The following is a 27,029-nucleotide window of genomic DNA, read 5'->3' on the forward strand; positions in this document are numbered from 1 at the left end:
TTTAAATCCTATGTGACCTTTGGCAAGTTACTTAAATTCTTTGTCTTAGACACCTAATTTGTAAAAAGAGGGCCAATGATACAGTATACATCATAGATATGAGGATTCAATGAGAGAATTTATGTGACACCCCTTAATAAGCTTGGCCAGCATTTAGCACTCAGCTATATCATTCTTCACTTATGCTCTAAAAAATGGGACTACCGTCAATAGAATTCTCCTTCTTGATTTTTACTGTATAGAAAATCCATGAATATGATAAAAGGAAATTGATCATTTGTGAATTATTTCTTCCATTGGCTCTATATTAACTATTCATATAACCTTAAAACTTTAATTCTAGATCTCTCTTTAGAGGATCTTCTTCCATGTGAAAGCCAAAACGCTCATATCCTCGTGGTCATTACTTTCTATTTAGGCAGCTCTAATAATTTAAAGTTAAATTCACTTATACATTCCCTCATTCGCTGATTCATCCATTCATTTGCTAAAATATATCCATGTATTAAGTCATACAATGTACCAGGCACTCTTTTAGATAACAGAGGTGAGTAGATGGAATTTCTGGCTTCACCACATGCATTTAATGCAGGAGATGGACAAGATTTTGTGTCTTTTAGCCCTCTTGGCCTAGCTCCTTTGGATGCCCTCAAGTGTGTCTATATTCCTCCTAAGAGTTCCAAATAAAGAGTGGAATCTCTGATCATCACTGAATAAAACAAGTCCATTTTGTCATTGAGGGAGTAGAGAAGTCGCTGGCTAGGGAGCTGGCCTGCAAGAGCTGGCTGTAAGCTGACTGGCAAGGGCTGGTTTTAAGACTGAGGCCGGTGCTTGAGGGAGCAGAAAGCTGATTGGCAAAGGCTGCTAGCCACTGAGCTCACAGGCAGAGGCTGGTAACCACAAGTGGCATATAGAGGCACACAGTAGCTTGTGGTGGCTTTACAAATCTAGGTGGCAAAATGGAACAATGAGGCAAAGGTGGGTAGTGGAAAAGCACCAGAATGGGGAAAGTCCCCATAAGAGATTAAAAAAGTAAACCTACCCCCAACATTAATAGGTTCCTCTCTTGGAACCCCTCCTGCTGTCAGGAGTCTCTCTGGCAATAAAGCTGAGCTTGCTAATCTTCACTCCAGTGTGTTGGTGATTATTCCACAATTTCTTGGACACAAGAACCCACTCAACAAGGCAACATCCTTGTTGTTACATCAGTCTCTAGACTTGAGCGAGCCGGAGGCTGGAACACATCAATCTGTTCATTCTGACATAGTCCCACCCCAGCCCACAGGGACCAAAGTGGGGGTGGTATGTAAAGAGAAGGGATTAGAAGTTTTTCAACACAAATGGTTGATTTTTAAAATTCAAAGTTTCTTGAGATTTTTCTTTGAGGCATTCACTTGTTTGGAATGACTTGTCTCTCATATCCAGTGCAAAAATAAACAAAAAGGGTATAACTTCTATTTTCTTGAGAGTAAGATTCCCTTCTTTACCCTGGCCCATAGAAATCAAGCATAAATCAGAGATATGTTTTAAAAGAAAATAGATACAACCTAAATAAGGGACCAGGAAAAAGACTAATTCTAATAAAGTAAAACTCAAAATCAACAAGCAACTACAAACCAGAGACCAGAGACACACTATGGGGGATTGGGAGGCAGAAGCGATTATGGTTAAAATAAGGGAGGTGGGAATCGTATGGGGCTAATAACCAAGATGAAAATGAGTACACTGTGCAAAAATGAAAAATGATGTAAAAAATACATAAAATAATAATAATAATAAAAATAATAAATGGATACAAACATCAAGCCTAAGCTTAATGTTCTAGGACCTTTGGAGAAATACTTTCCTTTCTTTAGCAATTTTCCCTTAGCTTTGTCTAATCCTGCCTATTTTCATCATCTAATTGGTAGCAGTTCAAAGGCTAAATGAGAATGAAGGCTTAAAACAAAAAGGCACAAATAATATGGTTTAGACAATTCTTTTTGTAGGACTTAGGTTTAACTATAAGAAAGGGAGACGACTTCTAAACTCTCCATGATACTAGCTGCAGTAGAGAAACAGGAGCCTGGGGTCAGAATCCAGCTAGCAAAAAAAAAAAAAAGTCTATTTGCCTGTTCTGGCCCTTGGTACAAATCAGAATCTTCAAAAGAACTTTAAGGATACCACAGTTGCCACAACAGGGAGCTAATCAACAGCTCAACTCAAGTGTTTAGGATGCCAGGCATATTTTATCTTAGGTACATTTTTGTTTGAAAGTGATTTAATATACAGTTTTATTACATTATATTCACCAACCACATAGATAAGGATGTTAACCATTATTGATAGAGCATCATTTTAACTTATAAAGAAACAAAGGAGTGAAAGAGAGGAGGAAGGAAGGAAAGCCAAAAGTCACACCAAGGATCTAGCACTGCATCTCCATGGAATCTGCCGAGGATTTCAAGAATACAGCTGCTGAATCCAATATGCTTTCTTGCCTTCTCAAATTCTGTATTTTGCTTCAGGGCTTTTACAGAAAGTTACATTCGTTTAGACCTTATAAATACAGACTCCCAACAGTCCACAGACTAGTGCCATTGAGCCTCTGCTTGATTTCTGTGCTTCAAATCTTTCCAAGGTTTCCCAACACCTAAATCCTTAGAGATCATGTAAGGTTCTTAACAATCTGAGCAAGTCTATACTCTATTAGCTAGATACCCTAAGATCTAGCCACTAAGAGCTATTTGCAGTTTGTAGGGAAAAAGGGATATGCTCTCTTTCAAATGCTAGTCCATTTTATTTTTTTTAATTTTAATATTTTATTTTATATAATTCTTACGTCATTTTTCATCTTTGTACAATGTATGCATTTTAAATGTTATTCCTCCTACGAACTCCTGGAACTGTTTACTGCCATTAAGTTCTTCAAGATTTTCTCAAGCCCTCTATTCCTCTTCAACAAACTTAGGTATTCATTATCTGTAACACAGGACTATATTACAGATTGCATAACTGTTTGCTCCCACTACACTATATACTTCTGAAATAAAAGCACTGCCATTTTCATAGCTTTCATTTATTGAACACATACTAAGTGCCAAAACAAACAAACAACAAAAATTTGGTGCTTTATGCATACAGCTCCACATTATAAACAAACAAGTGGCAAGGCAAATGTTTTTGTTTTCATTGCAAAACCACATCAATATAAGCAGGGGAAGCAAAATTCAACCCCAGCCTACTGAGAGGTGTTTCTTCCATCCAGAACTTTGGCTCTCACTGCAGCAATGTGGTCTCATTCATCTTTGTATCCCTAATACATGCTACTTAGTAGATACTCAGTAAAACATTAGCAACTCTATAAAAATGGTTTGCAAGAGTTGAGAAATATTGCTTAAACATTTCCTATGCCTATTTGCTTTCTTTTACTCAGATATAATCAATTCTGATGGAGAAATATATACCTCACAGGGACTCATTTTAACACAAATAATAATCAGTAAAATGTTAAGAACCTGTCATGTGGCATCATACTACACGCTCAAGAGAGCAGGAACTTTCAGTCCTAGGTAATAACAATGTTTTTCATGATTTCCTTTGGCAGCAGTTATAGAACTCATTTTGAGTACACCTATTCTGTAGTTCCATAAAAATTTGCAACCAGCTGTACTTTAGCACTTGATATAAACCTGCCTGAGTGCTACTATCTGACTATAGACAGGCTATATCTGTCCCTTCTAGATTGTTACCTCCTTGAGGGCAAGAATCTGGTCTCACTCAAATATATTTCCCAGAAAAGCCAACAGAGATCCAGGTAAAAATCGTCAATTCACCAAGTGATCAGACAAGTAAAATCAAAACAAACAGCTGGCTATCTGAAACATGTTGAATAAGATATTTTAATTTTTTTTATTTGTAAGTGTATCATTTTTTACACTGTATATGATTCAGGGTTTATACCTCTTTGGATGTATGTGACCACACACGCTTCCCAGCAAAGCACACGTAATTGTAATTCTCCACCATAGTCCATAGGCTCTAACCCCCCCTTTTGCAACCTATACTCAATCTTATTCTGGTAACCTAAATTCTATATTTAGAGTGTCTAGAGGATATTTGGTTTGGTTTATTCCTTTTCTTTTGTTCAGTATATTGCACATGAGTGAAATCATCCTGTATTTGTCTTTGTCCTTCTGATTTATTTCACTTAGCATTATCTCACTCACTTCCATCCATGATGTTGCAAATGGCAAGAGTTCACCTTAGTTTATAGTGGAGTAGAATTCCAGCGTGTGTGTTATACATATTTCCCTCTGAATTCATTGCGGTTTTGATTTATATTTTCCTTATAATAAGCGATGATGAGCATTTTTACATATGCCTGTTGACCATCTGTATATTTGTCTCCTTTGAGGACATATCTAGTTTTTAATTTAATTTAATTTTATATATTTTTACATCATTTTTTATTTTTGCACAAGGTATGCATTTTCATCTTGGTACATATTTAGTTTTACTGCCCATATCCTGATTGGATTATCTGTTTTCTTGTAGTTAAGTTGTATGAGTTCTTACAAATCCTGGACATTTGTTGAATGTATGATATGCAGATACTTTATCCTACTTGGTAAGATGCTTTTTTGTTTTACTGATCTTTTCATTCACCATACAGAAGCTTTTCAGTTCGATGTAGTCCCATTTGTTTACTTTTGCTTTTGGCTTTCTCGTCATTCTTACAGACTCCCCAAAGACGTGCCTGAAGTCAGTGTCTTGCCTAAATTTTTTTCTCTGTATTTCTGTTTCAAGCCTCACATCCATCTCATTAATGAATTTTGAGTTGATTTTATGTATGATGTGAGGTAGTAGTGGCGGTTCATTCTTCTGCATATGGATATCCAGTTTTCCCAACAACATTTATTGAAGAGCTTTTCCTTTCTTCATTGTATGCTCTTGACTCCTTTTCCTAAACTAACTGTCCATTGAAGTATGAGTTTATTTCTAGACTAATTCCATTTCATTGAGTGTGGAATATGGTATTCCAATACCATACTATTTCGATTCTGTTTGTTTGCTTGCTTGCTTTATTGAGGCAACATTGTTTCACATTACTGTATAAGATTTAGGGAAATAGGTTCACACTTGTTCAGATGTTTCTTATCAAATCCTACTCACCACAAAAGCACCCACAGTTTTTTTAGTATGAAATTTGGGAGTATGGTAACTTCTTTTTCTTTTTTTGCTACAGTTGCTTTGGCTATTTAGAGTCTTATGGGGGTCTATAAAAATTACAGTAATGTTCGACCTATTTCTTTGAAGAATGCCATTCAAACTTTAATAAATTGGACTGAATCTGAAAACTGTTTCAGATAATGTGGGCATTTTAACAATGATGATTTTATAATCCATGAACAAAAAATATCTTTTCATGTCGAACAAGAAATATCTTTTCATGTCTTTGTATCTTCTATTTCTTTTAACAATGCCTTTCCAGTTTTCTTCCATCTACTTTATTTAGTCTTAGTTATTTAATTCCGAGTGATGTGATAAAAATGGGATTGTTTTCTTGACTTTTTGCTCTTCCAGTTCATAATTTTCATATAGGAAAGCAACCAATTATTATAGAATGATTTTGTAGCCTGTCACATACTGATTTACCATTTTTATTTTTATTTTTTAAAGATTTATTTATTTATTTATACAAGAGCTGGGGTACAGGCCAGATGCATGGGAGGGTAAGAGGATTCACCAGAGACAGAGTGGGGAACAGAACAGGCAGACTGACTGAAATACACTGCTAAGGGGAGCAGCAGGTGAGACAGGAGAGGTCTGCTGAGCCATGTGAGTGTCTCCCTGGCTGGCTGGGATGGAACCGGCACTGCAGAGGCTGCGGACAGCTTCACAGTGCTGCACTCAACCACCTGTGCCACCAGGGAAGGCCCTGATTTACCATTTTTAATAGAATTTCCAGTGAGTCTTTTTTTAATATCTTTTTATGTTTTTATTATTATTATTTTAATTTTATATATTTTATATCATTTTTCATTTTTGCACAATGTATGCATTTTCATCTTGGTTATAGGCCCCATACAATTCCCATCCCCCTTATTTTGACCCTAATCACTCCCCCCTGTTCCCTCCCCAACCCCCCTCAGTGTGCCTCTGGTTTATAGTTGCTTGTTCGTTTTTATTTTTACTTTGTATTAATTAGTCTTTTTCCTGGTCCCTTATTTAGGTTTTCTAATTTCCTGCTATGAGTGAGACCATCTGGTGTTTTTCTTTTTCTTTCTGGCTTATTTCACTGAGCATGATCCCTTCCAGCTCCATCCATGTAGCTGCAGATTGCATGAGTTTATCTTTTTTGATTGCTGAGTAATATTCCATTGTGTATATGTACCACATCTTGATCCAGTCATCTATTTTTAGGCATTTGGGTTGTTTCTGTAGCTTAGCTATTGTAAATAGTGCTGCTATAAACATAGGGGTGCAGGTGCCCTTTTGAATTAATGAATCTGTGTCCTTGGGGTAAATATATAGGAGTGGAATTGCTGGATCATATGGAAGCTCCACCTTTAGCATAGATTCCAGTGGAGTCTTTAGGACTTTCGATGTATCTTTTCATGTCATCTGTAAATTGTGATAGTTTTCCTTCTTGTATCCCAATTTTGATTCTTTCCCATTTTGCAATTTTGAGCAAAACAATTGCAGGCAAAGAAATTGAGCAGTAATTAAAAGTCTTCAAAACAGTAAAAACCCAGGAGTGGATGCTTTCAATAGTAAGTTCTATCAACTCTTCAAAGGTGAACTAATACCTAGCCTTCTCAAAAATCTTCTAATTTTTTGTATGTGACATTTTAAATGTGATGATTTCTTAACTTCTGGCTCATTGTCTGAGTAGTGAGCAGTGATAGGGAAAGTGAAAGGAAGAAGAGAAAGAACAAGAAGAAACAGGGAATAGGAAAGAAAGGGGCACTAAGCAGAAAGTCAGTTTGATCATCCCTTATAAGGGCACATTTCTGTGCCTCTTGCCAGATTGATACATGTGTTTGTCTTTCTCTTGTCTAGCTATTTAATTAAGCATAATTCCCTGTAGTTCCATCCCTGTTGTTGCTGATGGCAGGATTTCATCCTCTAACTGGATAGTATTCCCTATGTGTGTGTGCGTGTGTGTTTATCTCGTATCTTCTTTATTCTTTTGTTAATCCATGTGCATTTAAGTTGTTTCCAGTTATTAACCATTGTAAATAGTGCTACCATAAATATGGTGGTGCATGCATCTCTTTGAACTTTTGGTTTTATGGTTTTCAGGTAAGTATACTGAAGTGGGATAACTGGACACGTATGTTTCAAAAGGAACTCCTATCACTCTTTGTCTTCTTCAGCCCCACAAAAACATCCATGGGAAGTATGTCAGTAACAGCGATGGACATATCTCTCTGAACACATTAAGAAAGGCAGCCTAAAGATGATGGATAGCCCAGAAGGTGGAAGAGAGGGAGCTAAGGGAATGGAGAACTTATTCAAAAAATAATATAAGGATATTTCCCAAATCTGGAGATTGAACTAAATAAGTCATGGAGCTGAAAACAATAGCTGGCTAACTAAATGCAATGAGGCCCACACCAAGACACTTATTCATGAAACTACCAAAATATTTTATCACCACATAGTAATGATGATGAGATTTGTGTTAAATCCATAAACTGGTTTTGCTTTGCAAAAATTTTTCTCATCTAAACTCAATTCCCAAGGTAGGGATGATAAAATAGTAAAATAAAATCCTATTTTAACATATTTTTAATATTATATAGTTCTATAGAATTCAGTTTTACAAATTTTATATTTCTTTCTACACAATTATATGATATCCTTTCATTTTGATTCTCTCTAACATGTACTTGTTTTTCTCCATTACTGATGAAGAAAGTGAAGTTCAGAGATGTGAAAGGAATTTTCAAAGTATCATTATCAATACAGTCATTAACTATATAGAGTTTTCACTCGGTTCAGGAATTGTACTAAGCATTTTATATGCTTTACATACTATATATATTTCACAACAGCCCTATGAGGTAAATGTTATTATTTTAACATTTTACCAATAAAGGACTTGAAGTTCAGAGATGTTAAGTAATCTGTCCATGTCCAAACCATTAGTAAATGATAAGTCCACAAATCAAACACAGGGCTCTCAAATGACTCTTGATTTATCCATTATGACAAATTGCCTCCTTTCTGGTCCAATGTTGTTACCGCAGAATAATTTAGTAATGAAAAACTTCTAATTTTTGTTACCTTCCTCTCAGCACCTGAGATGAAAATTTCAAGAAGTAGGTAAAACTTATATTTAAAGTTATCCCAGAATTCAAGCAGGTAAATAACATTTCTTTCAAGAAAACAAAAACCTTTATCTCTAGTAATTTTAAAACATCATACTATAAAACTGTAGCAAACCTTTAACTTGAAAAATTCATTTAATTTTTGTTTCGATGGAGATATCAGTCATTGGGAGTCACACTACAGGAATGCACAGGATCTAAAACAAACCCAATTGCCCTTGCTCTACATTTCAGTATGTGCTAAATGTAGATACAGTAAAAATGTCTGTGGAAATAATAAGTCAAGCCATTTCAGGAAAGAAATACAATACTTATAATTTTTTAATAGGAGATTATACATTCCTTTATGGAAGCTCAGATCAAGTAATACTCAAAATCTTCCCATGGTTTCCTACTTTGCTCAGAGTAAAATCTTTCTAATATCTTATTAGGCTGCACATAATCTTACCCATTCCCTTTTGACCTCACCTTTTATCATTCTTCTTTTGTTTCCTCAGCTGCAATCCAACACACTTGTCCCATTATTCCATAAAATACAGGGTATGTTCACACTACAGGACCTTCATTCTGGCTAATTTCTCTAACCAAATGGTTCCCTTATATTTTTCATGCTTTTGTTCAAATATCACATTATCAAGGCCTACCATGATCACTCCATCAAAACTGTAATCCTCACAACCACCATTCCTAGTCCCCATAAAATAAATATATTTTCCACAAGCAGTCAGTATGTTATATAATTTATTTAACTCTGACAATGACTTGTCCATTCCTTCCACTAGAATATAAGGTCCATGAAATTCTTCTGTTTGTTGATATATATCTAACACTAGGCATATAATATATAATCAATAAATATTGGTAGAATGAATTGTTGATGTTATTCTTATTAAGACTTGAAATTCAGTGAATCAACTAGAAAAAGACAAATTTCATAAACTATAATTACGAAAAATACAATCAGAAAATAAGGAAGGATAGCTTGAATAATAAGATATTTAGCTGGGAATCTAAGGAAAAATATTGTTTTGTAAGGCTGAAAATAGCAGACCCCTATAGCGAACTGATGGAACTTATCCTTATGCCTTAAGTCCTGCCTGTTGAATAATTACCCCTAACTCCACCTCCTGGGCATTCTAGTATCACCAGAGTAGTTTCCTTCTTGATAGATTACAGAGATGGCTAACCAGAGAAGTTAATGTTGGTCACTTCCTTTTGCCTTATGAGACTTCCCCTGAATGTGTGGGGAAGGGGAGAGAGAGAGAGATGATAAAAAGAGTTTTAGACCTCTCCTTTGGAAGTGGTAATATGGAAAGTAAGCCCACACTATGAAATAAGGTCAATGGGACAGCAAATTAGAACATAAACTTCATTCTATATACCTCTGTAGCAAAAGTCTAGCCAGCCCTTATTCCCCCATTTAGGAGAAAGATTCCAAAGAAATAAATACTCCAATAATAACTCCTATTATGGGAATGGAAGCAGTCTTCTTCAGGCATAATCACATTATCAAAAACTACTGCAGAAATACTGCCAAATGAACAGCTGTGGAGTAGGTAAAACAGGATTATCTTACATAAGGAGAGCGGTACTGTCTTGGGGAAATTTCAATATAACTTTTTCATATTTTTCTTTTTATTTGTAAAAACCTGCTTTAGAAGTATAGTAGATCATTTGGCAGAGACAGAAGGGAAACAATTACAATTAATATATGTAAAACATTTAGAATAGTGATTGGTATACAAGTAGCATTATATATTTGTTTACTCATTGTCTATATTTCAAACATCTATGCTATAATAAGCAATCTTTTACAAAAATTTATATTGTATAAAAAAGTAAGTAGAAAGAAACATACCAAAATGTTACCTGTTACTTTAGGGTGAAATGTTACTTAAGGGTGAAAAATTATATGATTGATCCTAGCTCTTTCCTAATTTTCCTATCTACTTTCATGCATTCTTTTCTTTATTTTTTAAATAATTTATTTATTTATATATATTTTATATCATTGTTCATTTCTTTTTTAAAAATAATTTATTTATTTATATATATTTTACATCATTGTTCATTTCTTTTTTTCTGTTTATTTTTTTTAATAAATTTTATTTTTATATTTCCCATACAATTGCAACCCCCTTATTTTGACCCCAATCCCTCCTTTCCCCACCCCCCACCCCCCATAGAGTGTCTCTGGTTCATAGTTTTTTGTTGATTTTGATTTTCACTTTCTTATAGTTATTCATTTTCCTGGTCCCTTATTTAGGTTTTCTAGATTCCTGCTATGAGTGAGACCATCCGGTATTTTTCTTTTTCTTTCTGGCTTATTTCGCTGCATTCTTTTCTTTTTTTAAAGATTTATTTATTTATTTATCCAAGCACTGGGTATAGTCAGAAGCACAGGAGGGTGAGAGAATTCACCAGAGCCAGAGTGGGTACAAAACAGGCAGACTGACGAAGTACACTGCTGAGGGGAGCAGCAGGCGTGGCAGGAGAGGTCTGCGCACCATGTGGGGACCCTCACCCGGTGACCAGGGATCTAACTGGCGCTGCAGAGGCTGAGGGCAGCTTCACAACCCAGCGCTCAACCACTGCGCCACCAGGGGAGGCCCTACTTTCATGCATTCTACACTTGGTCAAAGAGAAGTAGCTGGTACAGCCCATGCTATATAATTTCTCTGACTTATCTCAAGTTGTTGTCTCTGCATGGATTGCATTTTTTGCCTATATCTACATATATACTTCCTTCAAGGCACACTTTAGGCAATAATAATAATAGCAGCTAAGAATTATTGAGTATCTACTATGTACCAGGCACGACATTGAGCCCACTATATAGATGATCTTAAGTTCAAAGTCCCTATAGATACAATTATTATCCCTGTTTTATTAATTAGGCTACCACAGTTCAGAGTGGTTGATTAAATTATTCAAGATCCTATCATTTATGAGGAAGCAGTGAGATAAATAAACCCAGATTTGTTTGATTAAGAAGATAGTGCTACAGTTACCATTTCTATGGAATCATCTTTAAAAGACCAAAATTGAACTGGAAAGTAAGTTCCTTGAGTTCAAGGTCAAATTGATTTTTTTTTTTAATTTCAGTATTTTTCCATGCTAGTAAAGAGCTTAAAAATACTGTGGTTTATACAACATTGAAATGAAGGATTTAGTGGATAAGTGAGTCATTCCTTCAATGATCATTGGACTTTGCATTTATTCTAAAATCACAGCTAACTATTGTGGAAGATTCAGATGGCCCTAGCTAAAAAAGCAGTCCCAACTTTAGCTTATTTGTTCTCAAGAAAAAAACAGCATAAGCCAAAATAACTAAACTTGTCAACAAATGACTGATAAAATAGGATTAATATTCTAGGCATTAGGGAAAAGGTAATAAATTTTTGTTCTCATAAAGCTTATATTTCATTGTGAGGGAAAATGCACATTTACTGACATTTGTGAAAACTCCATTTTAGAAGAAGAAACTGAGATATAGAAGGGTTAAATATTTTCCTCTAAGTCACACAGTCAATAAATGAACAAGCTTGGATTCTAGCCAACTTGTTTGATTGTACAGTGATTGTTTTTAACAACTAAATAATATGTCTCTCTGATAGTTGATGATGAATGCTATGAACAAAATAGAAGGAATAGTAACAGAGTTCAGGAAGAAAACAAGGTATTTTAAATAGCATGGGTAAGAATATCTAAAAAGATGACAGCAGAGACTAGGAAGGGGTCACTTTCCTACAAATGCAGATATTTGGAGGAGTAGCATTTTAGGACAGGGACAATGCAAGAGAACAGATTTAAGGGTCTCCCCTGGTGGTGCAGGCAATTGAGCACTGCACTGTGAAGCTGTCCGCACGCAGCCTCTGCAGCGTGGGTTCGATCCCGGCCGGCCAGAGAGGGTCCCATATGGTGAGGCAGACCTCTCCTGTCGCACCCGCTGCTCCCCTCAGCAGTGCATTTCATCAGTCTGCCTGTTCTGTTCCCCGCTCTGTCTCTGGTGAATCCTCTCACCCTCCCGCGGATCTGGCCTGTACCCCGGTTCTTGTATAAATAAATAAACAAATCTTCAAAAAAAAGAGAGAGAACAGATTTAAGATGCTATGTATTTAAAGACTGGTGATGAAGCTAGGAAAGCTGGACAAGCATGAATAAGGAGGGTTAGAGGATTTAGTAGCTCAGATACATAGCTGGAGTCACAATGTTTTTTAAGGAACTGGAGTTTTGATTGATGTTTCACTAGAAATACTAAAGCCCTACCTTGCGGAAGATTGCTAAATTGCATGTACACTGTTTGAAAATAGGGAAACAGAAAAGTCACATAAAGTTATATTAAATGTGAGTTATATCAAACATGATGCCATACCCTAGTGTATGAGAAGGAGCAGGTGGTGGAGTGGACCTCATAGTTTGAGATCAGGTAGAGACACAAGCATCTTTGCTGCAAATAAGAAGTGAAGACTCTAGAAGATTAGAAGGGAAAATTCCCACTAGGTATTATCTCACAGTTGAGATATCTAATTAATGACCATGCTTCCCTACATGTCTTTCCCATCAACATCATTCAACCCAACCAAATCTTTAGGCAGTATTTTCAATAGTATAATGTACTGTATTACACCATATCCCTGCTATTACTTAGATGCTCTGACTGAATATATACACCAGTGAATTGTTCCCTCTGAGAAGAAAAAGAATGGTGAAGTGAAAAATGAGTGCTATTGAATATATGTAAAGCAGCAATGCTTTGCAAAAACACAGAATTGACTAAGATGTTTTCTGTCTCTAAGAAGATTCAAACCTTAATACTAAGATCATGTTGATTTACAGAAAAAATAAAGTTTAAAATTCTCTGCACTATGCATTCTTATAATTCTTTAGATTACTCTGTGCCAAGCAATGTGATGGACGTGGAGTGTACAATAGTGCCCTTTCGTGTGGAACCTTCTACTAGAGTTGTCAACACCTCTTTGGCAACAAAATAGCAGTGACATCTTGCAGCCAAAACTTGTTTGATTGTTTGATGTCTACCTGTCTTTAAATTACCAGATCTCATGCTGTTTTGTTCTAATGTTTTTGTCTTCACATTGCCAAATACTTCAAATATTGACTTGACACCTCTCCTCTCTCTCTCTCTCTCTCTCTCTCTCTCTCTCTCTCTCTCACACACACACACACACACACACACACACACTTATATATAACTAAGCCAAACCCTGAAACCATAAATTACAGTCATTATTTCAATCACTAGTCTTCACTTTTGCTTCATACTAGTAGTCGTAGTTGATTCTTGCTTTATTAAAGATTTTTAAAGACTAATGGATATTTTAATAAAGCTTGTTATAAAATAAATGCACCAACATATATATAACTGACTAGAAAGTAATATCCAAGTGGTGGTGTACACAGATGTTAATTTTTTTTAATTTCATAATTTTTACTGAGATAATGTTGATTTACAACACCTTAATATGATTCAGAGGTATAGCTTAATTAAAAAATTAAGAATTTTTAAATGTTTTTTAGTATTTTATAAAATTCACATAGCTGGTATTTATTAATTAATAACTTGTTCAATTAGCTAATTTATGTGATCATTACCTATAGAGAGATATAGGTATTGCACCCTTAATCCTTCACCTTACTCCGTTGGGTCTCCTTTCCCTTGTGCTTCTGACCCTCCACTTTCTCCATCTGGTACCCAGAATTTTATGGTTATACTTCTACAGGGTTTTTTGGTTTAAATTTTTCCGTTCCTTTGTCTTGTTTCTTCATATTCCACATATGAGTGAAGTCATCAAGTGTTTTTCTTTCCTTACTTACTTCAAATAGCCTAATACCCTCCATTTTTGCCCAGGTTATTGCAAATGGCAAGATTTCACTGTTTTATGCCTGAGTAATGATCCATTTGTAATATTCCATCTTCTTAATCCACTCATCTGTCCTTGGACACTTGGATTGTTTCCAAAGCTTTAATATTTTAAATTGTGTTGTAATAAACATAGGAAAGCATAATTCTCTTCAAATTAGTGTTTTTGCATTTCTCAGGGTAGTCTTTTTCATATTTTGAGAAACCTCCATATATCTTTCCATAGGGATGAGACAAATCTACCTTTCCACTTCAAAGTGTATGAAGATATCTTTTTTCTCCACACCCTCATCAATATCTGTTTGAGGATTTTGTATGTTTGTTTGTTTGATATGGGACATTCACAAGGGTGTGAGATGGTTTCACATCATGGTTTCAACTTGCCCTTCTATTACAGTAAATGATGATAAGCACTATTTCATATGCTTATTGGACATCTGTATGTCTTCTTTGGAGAAGTATCTAGTTCTTTTGTCCATTTTTTCATTTTTTTCTTATTGTTGAGTTGTATAAGTTCTTTGTAGATTTAGGATATCAGCTCCTTGATATAAACATAACATGTTAATATTTTCTCATATTCATAGTGTGTCTTTTGTTTTAATGAGTTTCTTTTGATACTATCAGTGATAGTATCATTCACTAAATGCAGAAGCTGTTATAGTTTGATATAGTCCCATATCACATCACCACAGGAATTACTAACTTCAATACTGTGGAGTTTGCCTATGTTTTCTAACATGTATTTTATGGTTTCAAGTCTTACATCAACTTTTTTACTTCATTGTGAGTTAATTTTTGTATATGGTGGGAGATGGTGGTCTAGTTTCTTTAACATGTGGCTGTCTAGTTTTCCAAAACCATTTGTTAAAGAAACTTTCCCTTCTTCATTTTGTACTCTTGGCTCTTTTTTCATAAATTAACTGACCCTATAAGTGTGGGTTTATTTCTGGTCTCTCAGTTCTATTCCATTGGTCAGTGTTCTTATTTTTATTCCAATTACCACATAGTTTTATTATTATAACTTTATAATATAGTTGAAGTCTGGGAGTGTAGTACCCCTTTCATTTTTGTCATGATCGCTTTAGATATTTAGGATTTATTGTGGTTCCATATAAATTTTAATAATGTTTTCTTTATTCATTTTAAGAATGCCATTCACTCTGCCAGCTCTAGCGTGGCCTGGTGAGAGGTGGGCACATGAAAAAAACAGCAAGTCTTATCCCTTATCCTCAAGTTTTCTGGTTATGAACTTCATTTTTACCCCATTTCTATATTATTTTTGTTCACTTGGACTATTTTCACAACAGCTTAAATTGGACTCACTTTCCAAACTTTGACCTTGGAAAGACAACACCCACAGTTCAAGATCCTTAGTTGTCCTGGTCCAGTACACTGACACCCCAAATATGACATACATTTTCCCTGTGCCCATTACCATCTTCAGACAGACCAGCCAGACAAGTCCCTTTACCTCAGATATCTCATTAAGGAAGACCAGTTAGATTCATTTTAAAGCACATTTAGAGTGTGTTCATGTTTTGATTTCCTGAATATAATTGGACAATATTAAAATCAGCATAAGACCCAGTAAGACTAAGGTCGTACTAAACCAAAAAAAAAAAAAAAATAGTGTGCATAGAACAGAATTAAAAGAAACCCTAAAATCACGCATGGGAAATCAAAATTGCAGGTGGGAAATCAACACTACATCAATACTGTTTTGCCATTTTTTATTTTGACACTGAAAAATAACTAAGTCTGGGCCTCCCAGGTAGCGCAAGGGGTTAAGCACTGCACTATGAAGCAATCCGAAGCCTCTGCAGCACCAGTTCGATCCCCGGCCAGCCAGGGAGATACCCACAGCAGACCTCTCCTGTCTCGTCCGCTGCTCCCCTCAACAGTGTATTTCAGTCAGTCTGCCTGTTCTGTTTCCCACTCTGTCTTTGGTGAATCCTCTCACCCCCTGCATCTCTGGACTGTGCCTCGGCTCTTGTATGCATAAATAAATAATAAATCTTTAAAAAAGAAAAAGAAAAAGAACTAAGTCTAACATCCACGTGGAACATTTTTTCATACATGTTTATATTGTTGGTATTATAAGTACAGATTTGTATGGATTTAATAATATTGTCTTTTAAATAGTCACTCAGGAAACAATGTTCAAGTTCGCTAATTGTCTAGAATTTGAAATTAAACTTAAAATGAGTTATCACTATGCTTATGAAACTGGAAAAAATTAAAAATAGTTGCAACACCTATTACATGGAATGGATGTGATATAAAATCACAACAATATGAATTATCAATGGAAATATAGATGGTGAAATCAGGCTGTCAATGCCTATTCAAATCAATGATATGCATATCCTTGGAACTAATAATGCCACTCCTGAGAATCTATCCTATAGAATATAAGTGTCAGTGAATTCTGACATACATGCAATCATCAAATTGTAGCATTTATCATAGCAGTAGAAAAACCAGAAACAGCAAATTCCCACTGAGAGAGGACTGAATGTATAAATTATGATGTACCCATACTATGAATGCCTCAGAACAAATTAAAGTTTTACCAGACAACTTGAAGAAATTCATATAACATGAACACTTCTTGAGAAACTCACTTTTCCAAAATTTCAATATTTGTGTGTATGTGTGTGAATGTGCATCCTCTCCAGACTCCAGTATGGATATTATATATGTATACATGTATATAATATGGTATATATGTACATATATGTATAGTATATAATGTGTGTTTATATAATATATATAGCCCATATTATAGCTTACATATGAATATGTACAAGAGCAACAAGATTAAACATATGAAGTTGTTAGGAGGGGTTACCTTGTATATATTACATTTGATATGGCACAGGTAGGAAGTGAATGAAAGGGGAAATATGCAAAATATGGAAAAGATTTTTTAAGTTGCATTAAAATAAAGTATTTTATTTCACTTTAAACTACGTCTGTATAGGATCACATACCTATAAATGACTAAAATTTAACTAAGAGTAATTTTTGAAAAGAGGAAATATCAAAGTAAACAGAGCCTAGAGAAAATATGAGAATAGTTTAGAAAACCCTGCAATAGAGAAGTAAAGAAAAAAATAAAAATGTAGTAGATTATATCCATACTAATCTGAATGTTATAAAACACAGTACATGAAATTAATAATAATTGACAAACTAGAAACAGTGTAACAATTATAACAGGATGACATATTCCAAAAATAAAATTCTTTTGCAAAACAATAAGAATTTTGGGACCATTTAGAAAAAATGGACAAATACTTGAGTGAATCACTGCAAAAATATAGTCAATAAATATTAAAAATGTTGTCTTAATTATAAATAAATAATTTAAATCTAAAGCAATGATTACCAAATTTATCTATTAGTTTGAGAAGATATTTAAAATGACTAATGATACTAAGGATATAGAAAAATATGCTTTTTCAAACATTGCTCACACTAACTTTCTACAAGATACTTCAACAATTTATATCAAATAAACTTTAAAAAGCCAACCCTTTGACTCAGTGCTTTCATTTATAATATCAATACAAATGAAATAATTGGAAAAGACAAAATGGTTTACAAGTGTGAAAGTCCAATATAGCATTATTCATAAGAGAAAATTAGAAATAGTCTAACTATTGAATAGAGAACTGCTTATCAAGTAAGTTCCAAGTGACAGAATATTTTATATCTATTAAAACTTTTTGAAAATTTGTAATGTAAATAACATTAGTATAGAATTAAATTTAAAAGTCATAAATACACTCCACATCCATTGTCCTAAAATGTGCATTTAGAAAAAAGACTAAAAAGTCACATTAACAACTTCTCGATGTTAAAATTAAGATTTTTAAATGTTTTTTAGTATTCAATAAATGCCATATAATTGGTATCTATTAATTAGCACGCTGTCATCATTAACTTGTTCATCAAGCAACTAATTAATGTGATCATGAAACTCAGTCTTATCCAGTTTCCAAATCAATTCAGAGCAGGACAGAAAGTATATCACAGACTTCAATCATAATCCAAAAAATCAGCAAAGTGCCACTGATGAGCATTAGGATTCCATGTAGCTTCCAAGTCAGCTATAAAACCCAGTCATGCCAGATTGTGTGTTTGTGTGTGTGTTTATTATTACCTGCCTTCAGAGTATGACTATTTATTAAAAATATCATTTATCTTCCCCTATTTACATATTAACCCTCAGCTATGAACCTGAGACATGCAGCAACTTGCCTTACTCTTTAATAGCTGTTGATATCATTCCAACAATAATCTTTAAATTTTTGATCCCATAATCCTAGCTATAAAAACAATTTTAACATACAACTTTAATATTCTATATGTATTTTAAGTATTTATGTGCTACTGTTAACATAGTGCATGATATAAATTATCCAAATATTAAAAATTGTAAAGAATGTAATTAAAAGAAATATTATGAGAGTTCTATTATTTTGTTCCTATACCCTAGTGGATCATTTAAAACATGCCCCTGTATATATACCTGCTGTGGAAATCACAGCATTAGACCACACTCTCCTCTCCCACTCACCACCTTCTCCCCACACTGTACCATGTTCCGAAATTTCAGAATGTCTTAGACTTAAATCAGCTCAAACTATGACAATATTTATGATAGAATTCACTTGTCTAAAGGAAGACTCATATCCTTCAACTCCTTATTTTATTTAATCTTTTGGCAAAATCTGGATTTTTCACATATAAATTGGCCATGGTGTGATTTAACTACATTCCTATCATTGTTGTCATTTGTTGATCATAATTGCTACCATTGTCACTATTACTTCTTTACTGGCCCATGTCATAAGTTAAGTAAGAAGTTAAGTGTTTTCAGAAATTTCAATAATATACCTCTGCAGATTTTTGAAGCTTATCATGGCATGGAGCGAGAAGGAATGTCTTCTCCCATTTCTGTGCAACTTGATTGGTTTCTTCTATTTTCTGTTCACAACTTTTTTGAGAGTTTAATAATGTCACCTCATAAAATTCTTGAATATCTGTGAAAGAAAGAATCAAAATGTCATGTACCACCTTATAAATAACTTCTACAAAAATGCATATGTGTAAAAAATTGCTTATTGAAAGAACTGCATAAATATGTATTCCAAAGAAAAATAACAATAAAAGGGGAAAGACTGAAAATTGAATTGTTACCTGCATGAGACTTCTTATAGTAACTTTATTCATAGTCACAAATACTAGAAGCAATCAACATGTATTTTAGTAAGTAAATGGATTAAAAAAAAAAAACACTAGTAAATCCATATACTGGTATCCCTTAAGCTTTCCTGTGAATTCTTTCAGAAGCCAAAATGGTGAGAAGTGAATAAGCAATTATGATAAATTTACATGGAAAAATTTTTTGAGTATTCTCAGCACAAAAAATATAACCGCTGACACATGCCAAATAGCACAACAAGCCTAAAATAATGCTAACATATAGTTAGAAAAGGGATAATATGACAAATACACAGCTTGCATCAAATATTTCCCATGAAGGAGTTTGGTGGTACCATTTTCACAGCTAGGGGTACCTGCTGCCTGTAGAATAGCTGCTACAAAACAAACACTGAATGCTTATTTTTTGTTTTGGCTTTTTGTCATAAAAGCAAAAATCCTCTTTTGAGAATTTTTGGTTATCAGAAACAAGCATTAATGTAGGTCATTCATAAAAATGAGTGGCATAACTTGAACTTTCAAAAGGTGGTGCATACCTGTAATTAAATACTGTTTGGCAATAGGAAGGAATGACCTACAAAATCATGCAAAAACATGGATAAATATTAAATTATTGACTGCTTTGTTTGATAAGCCAGTCTGAAAATGTAACATATGGTGTGGTTCAATTTATATGACAATCTGAAAAAAAGCAAGATTAAAGAGACTGTAAGAATGATCAGTGATTGTTAGAGGTTCAGGGAAAGGAGCAGAGGATTGAGTAGGTAAAGCACATACTAATGAAAATATTCTGTAATCCTACTGTAGTACTGGATAAATAACATTGAAACATTTGCCAAAACCTATATCTAAGATTACAACACAAAGAGTAAGCCTTAAGGTGTACAAATTTTAAATCATTAAGGAGGTCAGGAAATCCCAGGAACAAATGCAGACTGTGACAAAAGAATCTGACTATGTATGACAAACATATGATATAAACTCGCTGAAGGCAGTAGGAAAAATAGGTGATGACCTAAATAATTTTTAAAACGAATAGAGACTGTAAAATCAAAGACAAAGAAGCTATATGAAAGCATCCTACTCTATACTCTAGTTTGTAAAAACTCTAATTTCCCATGGGGTACAGGTTAATAAGTTTGAAATCATGACGCACATATACCAGAACTGAACAATTAAATAAATGGAGAGTGGGTGGTATAAGTCAGATTACTTGTAGTAAAGGCAACAACCTAATAAATTGGGGACTTAAATTAGATTTCAGAAATTGGATTAGATTTCAAATCTCAATATACACTCATGTTTAACTTAATAGCTATACAAATGGATATAAATAACATAAAAAACAAAAGTAAAGTTGCTAGTAGGTAACCTGTAAATTTGATGATTATGACAATTTACCTGTATGAAATTCCTTCCCAAACTCATAACCAAGTCTAATCATGAGAAAAATAGAATGTGACATCTTTGCAACTTTTCCATAAGCATAAAACTACTCCTAAGTAAAAATGTTATTTTCAATGGTCTTTTTAAAAGTTATCAATCATTGTAAGAAATCTTCCCAAATGACTCCAAAAACGAATGTTTTCATAAATTATTTGGGTTTGGGAGGTATATAGGGTTAATTGTGCCACAATGTTAAATTTTGTATGTTTTAAATATATGAAATAATGTTTTTGAAGACATCTGCTTCTGATATTATGGCTGACAAGATGCTCTTCAGATAAACTAGGCAATGTATAGAAAACAGACTATGAAGCATTACTGATATTTCAGCAGATGGAGTTCTCTAAGAATGACACTTCTCTCTCTCTCTTTCTATCTTTCTCTCTCTCTCTCTCTCTCTCTCTCTCTCTCTCTTTCTCTCTCTCACGCACACACACACACACACGCAACGCACACGAGAGCACACACACAAGCTGAGTTGAGATCAGAATTATTGCAAGTTTGGAGTAATTGTAATGGACAGACAACAAGGATGGGGTGGTTCTGAGAGTAGATATTGATGGCATAATTGCGATCAGCTTGCTGTACATTAAACCAGTGGCGAGAGGTAAATAAGATGACATTGGGACTTCATCATTATCATAGAGACAAGCACCTCAAGAGAGGACAAAGTAATTCTATGTCAGTGATTCCTACATGGCTACTGGCAGCAGCATAAGAAAATCTTATGTAGAGGAACTTTTAAAGGTGGGAAACTCCCGTTTTTAGAATCAAGCAATGAGCTCACAATCAAGATGGTAAACCAACAAAGAAGGCATCGTGTCACTATGGATTAAATTCAGCAGGAAAAACAAACAATAGATTAAGGTGCCCACTGGATAGTTGGTTTTGAAATTTTCTGATATAGGACACAGAAGGGCTATAAAATTTTAAAGAAATAATGGTCACAATCATAAAGATTAACAAACAAGTATCTAGTAAGAATCTCACACCATACAGAGAAAATCAACTCAAAATGGATAAGAAACTTAGATGTAACACCTGAAACCATGAAATACATAGAAGAAAACATAGGCCAAACATTGCATAACATAGGCTTCAGAGATATCTTTATGGATTTGTCACCAGCAGCAAGGAAAGCAAAAGAGAATATCAACAACTGGGATACATTAGATCAGAAAGATTCTGCGTAGGGAAAGAGACCATACTAAAACGAAGAGAGACCTTACTTTATGGGGTACATACCATGTATCTGACAAGGGACTGCTATCAAAGAGCTACAAAGAACTCGTATAACTCAGACAAAGAAAACAAATAACCCAATTTAAAAAATGGGCAGAGGAGCTAAATGGACACTTCTCCAAAGAAGTGTGGCCAATAACTACAAGAAAAATTGTTCATCGTCACTTATCAGGGAAATGCAAATCAAAACCAAAATGACATGACATCTCACACCTTTGAAAATAACATGGAAAAGACAGAAACAACATGTGCTGGTGAGGGTGTGCAGGAAAAGAAACCCTCTTACACTGTAGGTAGAAATGTAGACTGGGCCAGTCACTCCAGTGTGGAGTTTGCTCAAAAGACTAAAAATATATCTGCTGTGTGACCCAACCCTTCTACTTCTAGGTAATTATTCAAAAAATATAAAAACATTAATTTGAAAGGAAACCTCACTCCTAAGTTTATAGCAGCCCTATTTACAATAGCAAAGATAGGAAAACAACTTAAGTGTCCAAAAGCACATGAGTGGATCAAGAATCTAAGGAGTATATGCACAGTGGAATACACAGCAATCAAAAAGAGAAACTTGAGCCATTTGCAGCAATATGGATGTAGCTGGAGGGATTATTCTAAGTGAAATAAGCCAGAAAGAGAAAGATAAATACCAGATGGTGTCACTTAGAAGCGTAATATAGAAAAACCAAACAAAGGGTCAAAGACAAACTTTAAAACCAATCCTTGAAATCTGACCACAGATCTGCAGCTTTCTGAGGAGAAGGGGGAGGGGTAAGAAGGGGAGACCTTGGTGGGGAGAGCACAGTGGACTTTGGTGGTGGAAGTGCTACAGTGACTACATCTTGAATGGGGAGATCCTATACCATCAAAACACTGGCAAAGATGGCGAACAATGGTACTTCAACAAGAAAGAAAGGAAGAAAAAATAACAGGCAGAATAGGAGAAATAAATGTAACTTGTAAAATTACAATTACTTAAACATAAATTAATAGTTGGCTATAGGAATGGATAGACATGACATATAACACATTTAATGAAATGCTAATCACAGAACCTTTGTAATAGGCATACAGGTGTTCACTGTAATATTCTCACTGTTATGCTTGAAAATTTTCATAATAAAATGTTGGAAAATTTTGTAAATATTTAAAGCTAAAAAATCAATGGATGGATTAAACAGCATATCAAAGCATAACTAAAAAATATATCCCCCCCAAAAAATAACCAGAATATAACACAAGAATACAACACAAGAGAAAATGAACCAGAATATAACACAAGAGAAAATAAAAATGGAAAATATGAAAGTAATACTAGGAAATATAGATGATAGATATGGCCCCAAATAGAGAGAATAAATTACAACAAAATTTAAAGAGATAATAGACATTTTAGAACTTATTTAGAACTTATTTAGAACTTATTTAGAATTTTAGAACTTATGAAAATAAGAATTCAAAGATCCTAAATGTAACAGCTTACCCTAAAGAGAATAAGTAAAAGTCATGCCTAGAACCAATATTATAATTAAATTGCAGAATATCAAAGGCAAAAATTAAAATGAAATTTTTAGAGAAAAAGCGAATCAGACTTCTCAACAGCACCAACAGCACCCAGCCACTTGTAGATAAATGACTTCCAATTTTTTTAAAGATTTATTTATTTATTTTATACAAGAACCAGGGTACAGGCCAGATGCTCAGGAGGGTGAGAGGATTCACCAGAGACAAGCGGGAAACACAATAGGCAGACTGACGAAATACACTCCTGAGGGGAGCACTGGGCACGGCAGGAGAGGTCTGCTGTGCCATGTGGGACCCCCACATGGCCAGCCAGGATCGAACTGGTGCTGCAGAGGCTGCAGACAGCTTCACAGCTCTGTGATCAACCGCCTGTGCCACCAGGGGAGGCCCTTTTTTTTTTTTTTAAAGATTTATTTATTTATTTTGACTTCCAAATTTTTTTTTATAGATTTATTTATTTATTTATACAAGCACTGGGTACAGTCAGAAGCGCAGGAGGGTGAGAGAATTCACCAGCGCCAGAGCAGGGAACAGAACAGGCAGACCTATGAAGTACACTGCTGAGGGGAGCAGCGGGTGCAGCAGGAGAGGTCTGCGCACCATGTGGGACCCTCACCCTGTGGCCTGGGATCAAAGTGGCATTGCAGAGGCTGCAGGCAGCTTCACAACCCAGTGCTCAACCACTGTGCCACCAGGGAGGCCCTGACTTCCAAATTTTTGAGATAGAATAACTATTAACATAGAATAGTATTCCCTTCAATATCATATACTTGATTTAAGGAAAAATCCTTGAGTTTAAAATCTATACAGAATTCTCAAAACACAGTAAGAAACAAACTGTTCATAGAAAACTGGGAAAGTGGGCCTCCCTGGTGGTGCAGTGGGTTAAGCACAGTGCTGTGAAGCTGTCTGCAGCCTCTGCAGCACTGATTTGATTCCCAGCTGGCCAGGGAGATACCCACATGGTGCAGCAGACCTCTCCTGCTTCCCTCCTGCTTCCCTTGGCAGTGTACTTTGGTCCTTCTGCCTGTTCTGCTCCCTGCTCTGTCTCTGGTGAATCCTGTCACCCTCCCATGCCTCTGGCCTGTACCCCAGTTCTTGTATAAAAATAAATATTTTAAAAAGGGGTTTTTTTAAAAAAAGAAAAACTGGGAAAGATTTGAACAGGCATTTCACCAGATAAAATAATAGATGGCAAATAAGTACATGAAAAAATGTTCAACATCATCAATCATTAGAAAAATAAAAAATGAAAACCTCAATAAGATACCGCTACAAGCTTATCAGAATGACTAAAATTACAAAGACTAGTCATATCAAGCACTGACAGGGATATGAAGGATCTGGAACTCTTATTCACTGATGATGAGAACGGAAAATAGTATAACCACTTGGAAAAACAATATGATAGTTTCTTTAAAAAATTTAAACATAGAGGGCCTCCCTGGTGGCACAGGGGTTAAGACACAACCTATGAAGCAATCTGCAGTCACTGCAGCAAGAGTTCGATTCCCAGCCAGGGAGATACCCACATGGTACAGCAGATCCCCCTGTCTCGCCCGCTACTCCCCTCAGCAGTGTATTTCAGTCAGTCTGCCTGTTCTGCTCCCCACTCTGTCTCTGGTGAATCCTCTCGCCCCCTGCACCTCTGGGCTGTACCCCAGCTCTTGTATGTATAAATAAATAAATCTAAAAAAAACTTAAACATAGAGCTACAATATGATAAAGTCGGTCCTGTTTTAGGTATTTATATAAGAGAAAAGTAAATCTGTATTTCCATATGAAATGTCAAATCTAGAAACAACCCAATGTCCATCATAATGAATATATAAACATATTGTGGCATATCACACAATGAAATATTACCCAGCAACAAAAAGGAATAAATTAAATAAATAAAATGAAATACATACAATATAATGAATCACAAAATAAGCTATGAGTGGAGGAATGATTTTCAATGCATCTTGATAATACTGGCTATTCCAGAAAAATAAATCAGTCTAAGTTGTCAGAACACAATTCAGTGGTTACCGGTTACCTGGGAATGAAATGAGTGAGGAGGGGATATTGTTGGCAGGAAGGGGTCAATGGGAAGACTCACAAAGAGACAAAAGAAAACTGTGAGTGATGCAGATGTTCAATACTGATTGTGCTAATAGTTCGATGGTGTATACTTATCTCAAAACCATGCAATTCACATACATGCAACTTACTACATATCAATTACCTCACTAAATAAAGTGAAAAATACAAGACACAAATTGAGAAAAGATATTTTCATAACATATAAGCAAAGGAAATGTATTGAGATATGCAAGAACCATAAATTAAAAAGGGAATATATACAAGCTAGAAGAAAAAATAAGTAGAGAATGAACAGGCATTGCACTATAAATGAAACATGTATCACTAACAAGCTGGGAAAAAAATCTAAACCTCACTGGTGATGCAATGCAAACTAAGGTTATAGTCAAATAACATCTATACCAATAACATAGGCAAAAAAATGACATCTAACATGATTTTTAAAAGATATGGATCAACGTCAAATTTTATTTATTGCTAGTGAATGTGAACTGATAAAAAAAAAACACCCTAGAAAATAATTTTGTATTATCTTGCAAAATGGAACATCTGTTTCTCCTATACCCCAGCATTTCTGCTACTCAGTGTGGTAGGTAAACATACTAAACTATTACAGATACACAACAGGAAACAAACGAAAATAATCATGTCAGCAGAGATGACAATAGCAAAAAACTAAAAGCACTCTGTCAATCAAAAGGAAAATGGATGAATATTGATATCTTCTAAAATGGAATTTATTTAGCCATGAAAATGAATGAACTATAATACAATAACATGAAAAATCTTAGCAACACAATATTTAGTGAAAAAATAAAGCTCAGTTATATATTTTTATAAACTTCAAATCTTTACAGAAGTTTTTCGCTATTAGTTTTAATTACCACTTGGAGCACATAATGTAAACATATCTTATTTTCTGAATCTTACAATTTTTACTCATTGTTCCTCTGACTTTCGTCAACGAGGATACACATACCACCTACTTTTACTGTATTAACATCTGTGGGTTATTTCTATCTACATGACTTTTAGTTTGTATCCTCACACATTTCCAATCTCAATTTTACAACTATGTTACTACTAGTGAAAATAAAATTGTAGCTACCTTTAAATTTGAGAATTTATAACTTTTCTGTATAAATTTTAATGTTTGTGAAGTAAAAGTTTATTTAATGCATGAATATTTAATAAGTTATATAATTTATATAGCAACAATAAAATAAAGATTTCTGAAATTATCACCCAAACCACAATTAATTTACATCTATGTGTTCTTCCCTTACAATTTGTCTTGCCCA

At 34.6% G+C, this 27,029-nt stretch overlaps 1 protein-coding gene across 1 annotated transcript in view; it reads right to left on the reverse strand.

Moving 5' to 3' along the window:
• LOC129146611 (disks large 1 tumor suppressor protein-like) overlaps window positions 1–27,029 on the reverse strand; it is a 652,699-nt gene that overhangs the window by 378,558 nt on the left and 247,112 nt on the right. The window contains exon 3 of the mRNA XM_054699574.1: window positions 19,105–19,250. Within this exon, the coding sequence (XP_054555549.1) occupies window positions 19,105–19,250 (146 nt within the window). The remainder of the gene's footprint in view (window positions 1–19,104; window positions 19,251–27,029) is intronic.

The sequence above is a fragment of the Talpa occidentalis genome, unplaced genomic scaffold, assembly GCF_014898055.3.
Source record: "Talpa occidentalis isolate TD23 unplaced genomic scaffold, MPIMG_talOcc4v2.1 talOcc4.3, whole genome shotgun sequence".
In the NCBI taxonomy this organism is placed as follows: Eukaryota; Metazoa; Chordata; class Mammalia; order Eulipotyphla; family Talpidae; genus Talpa; species Talpa occidentalis.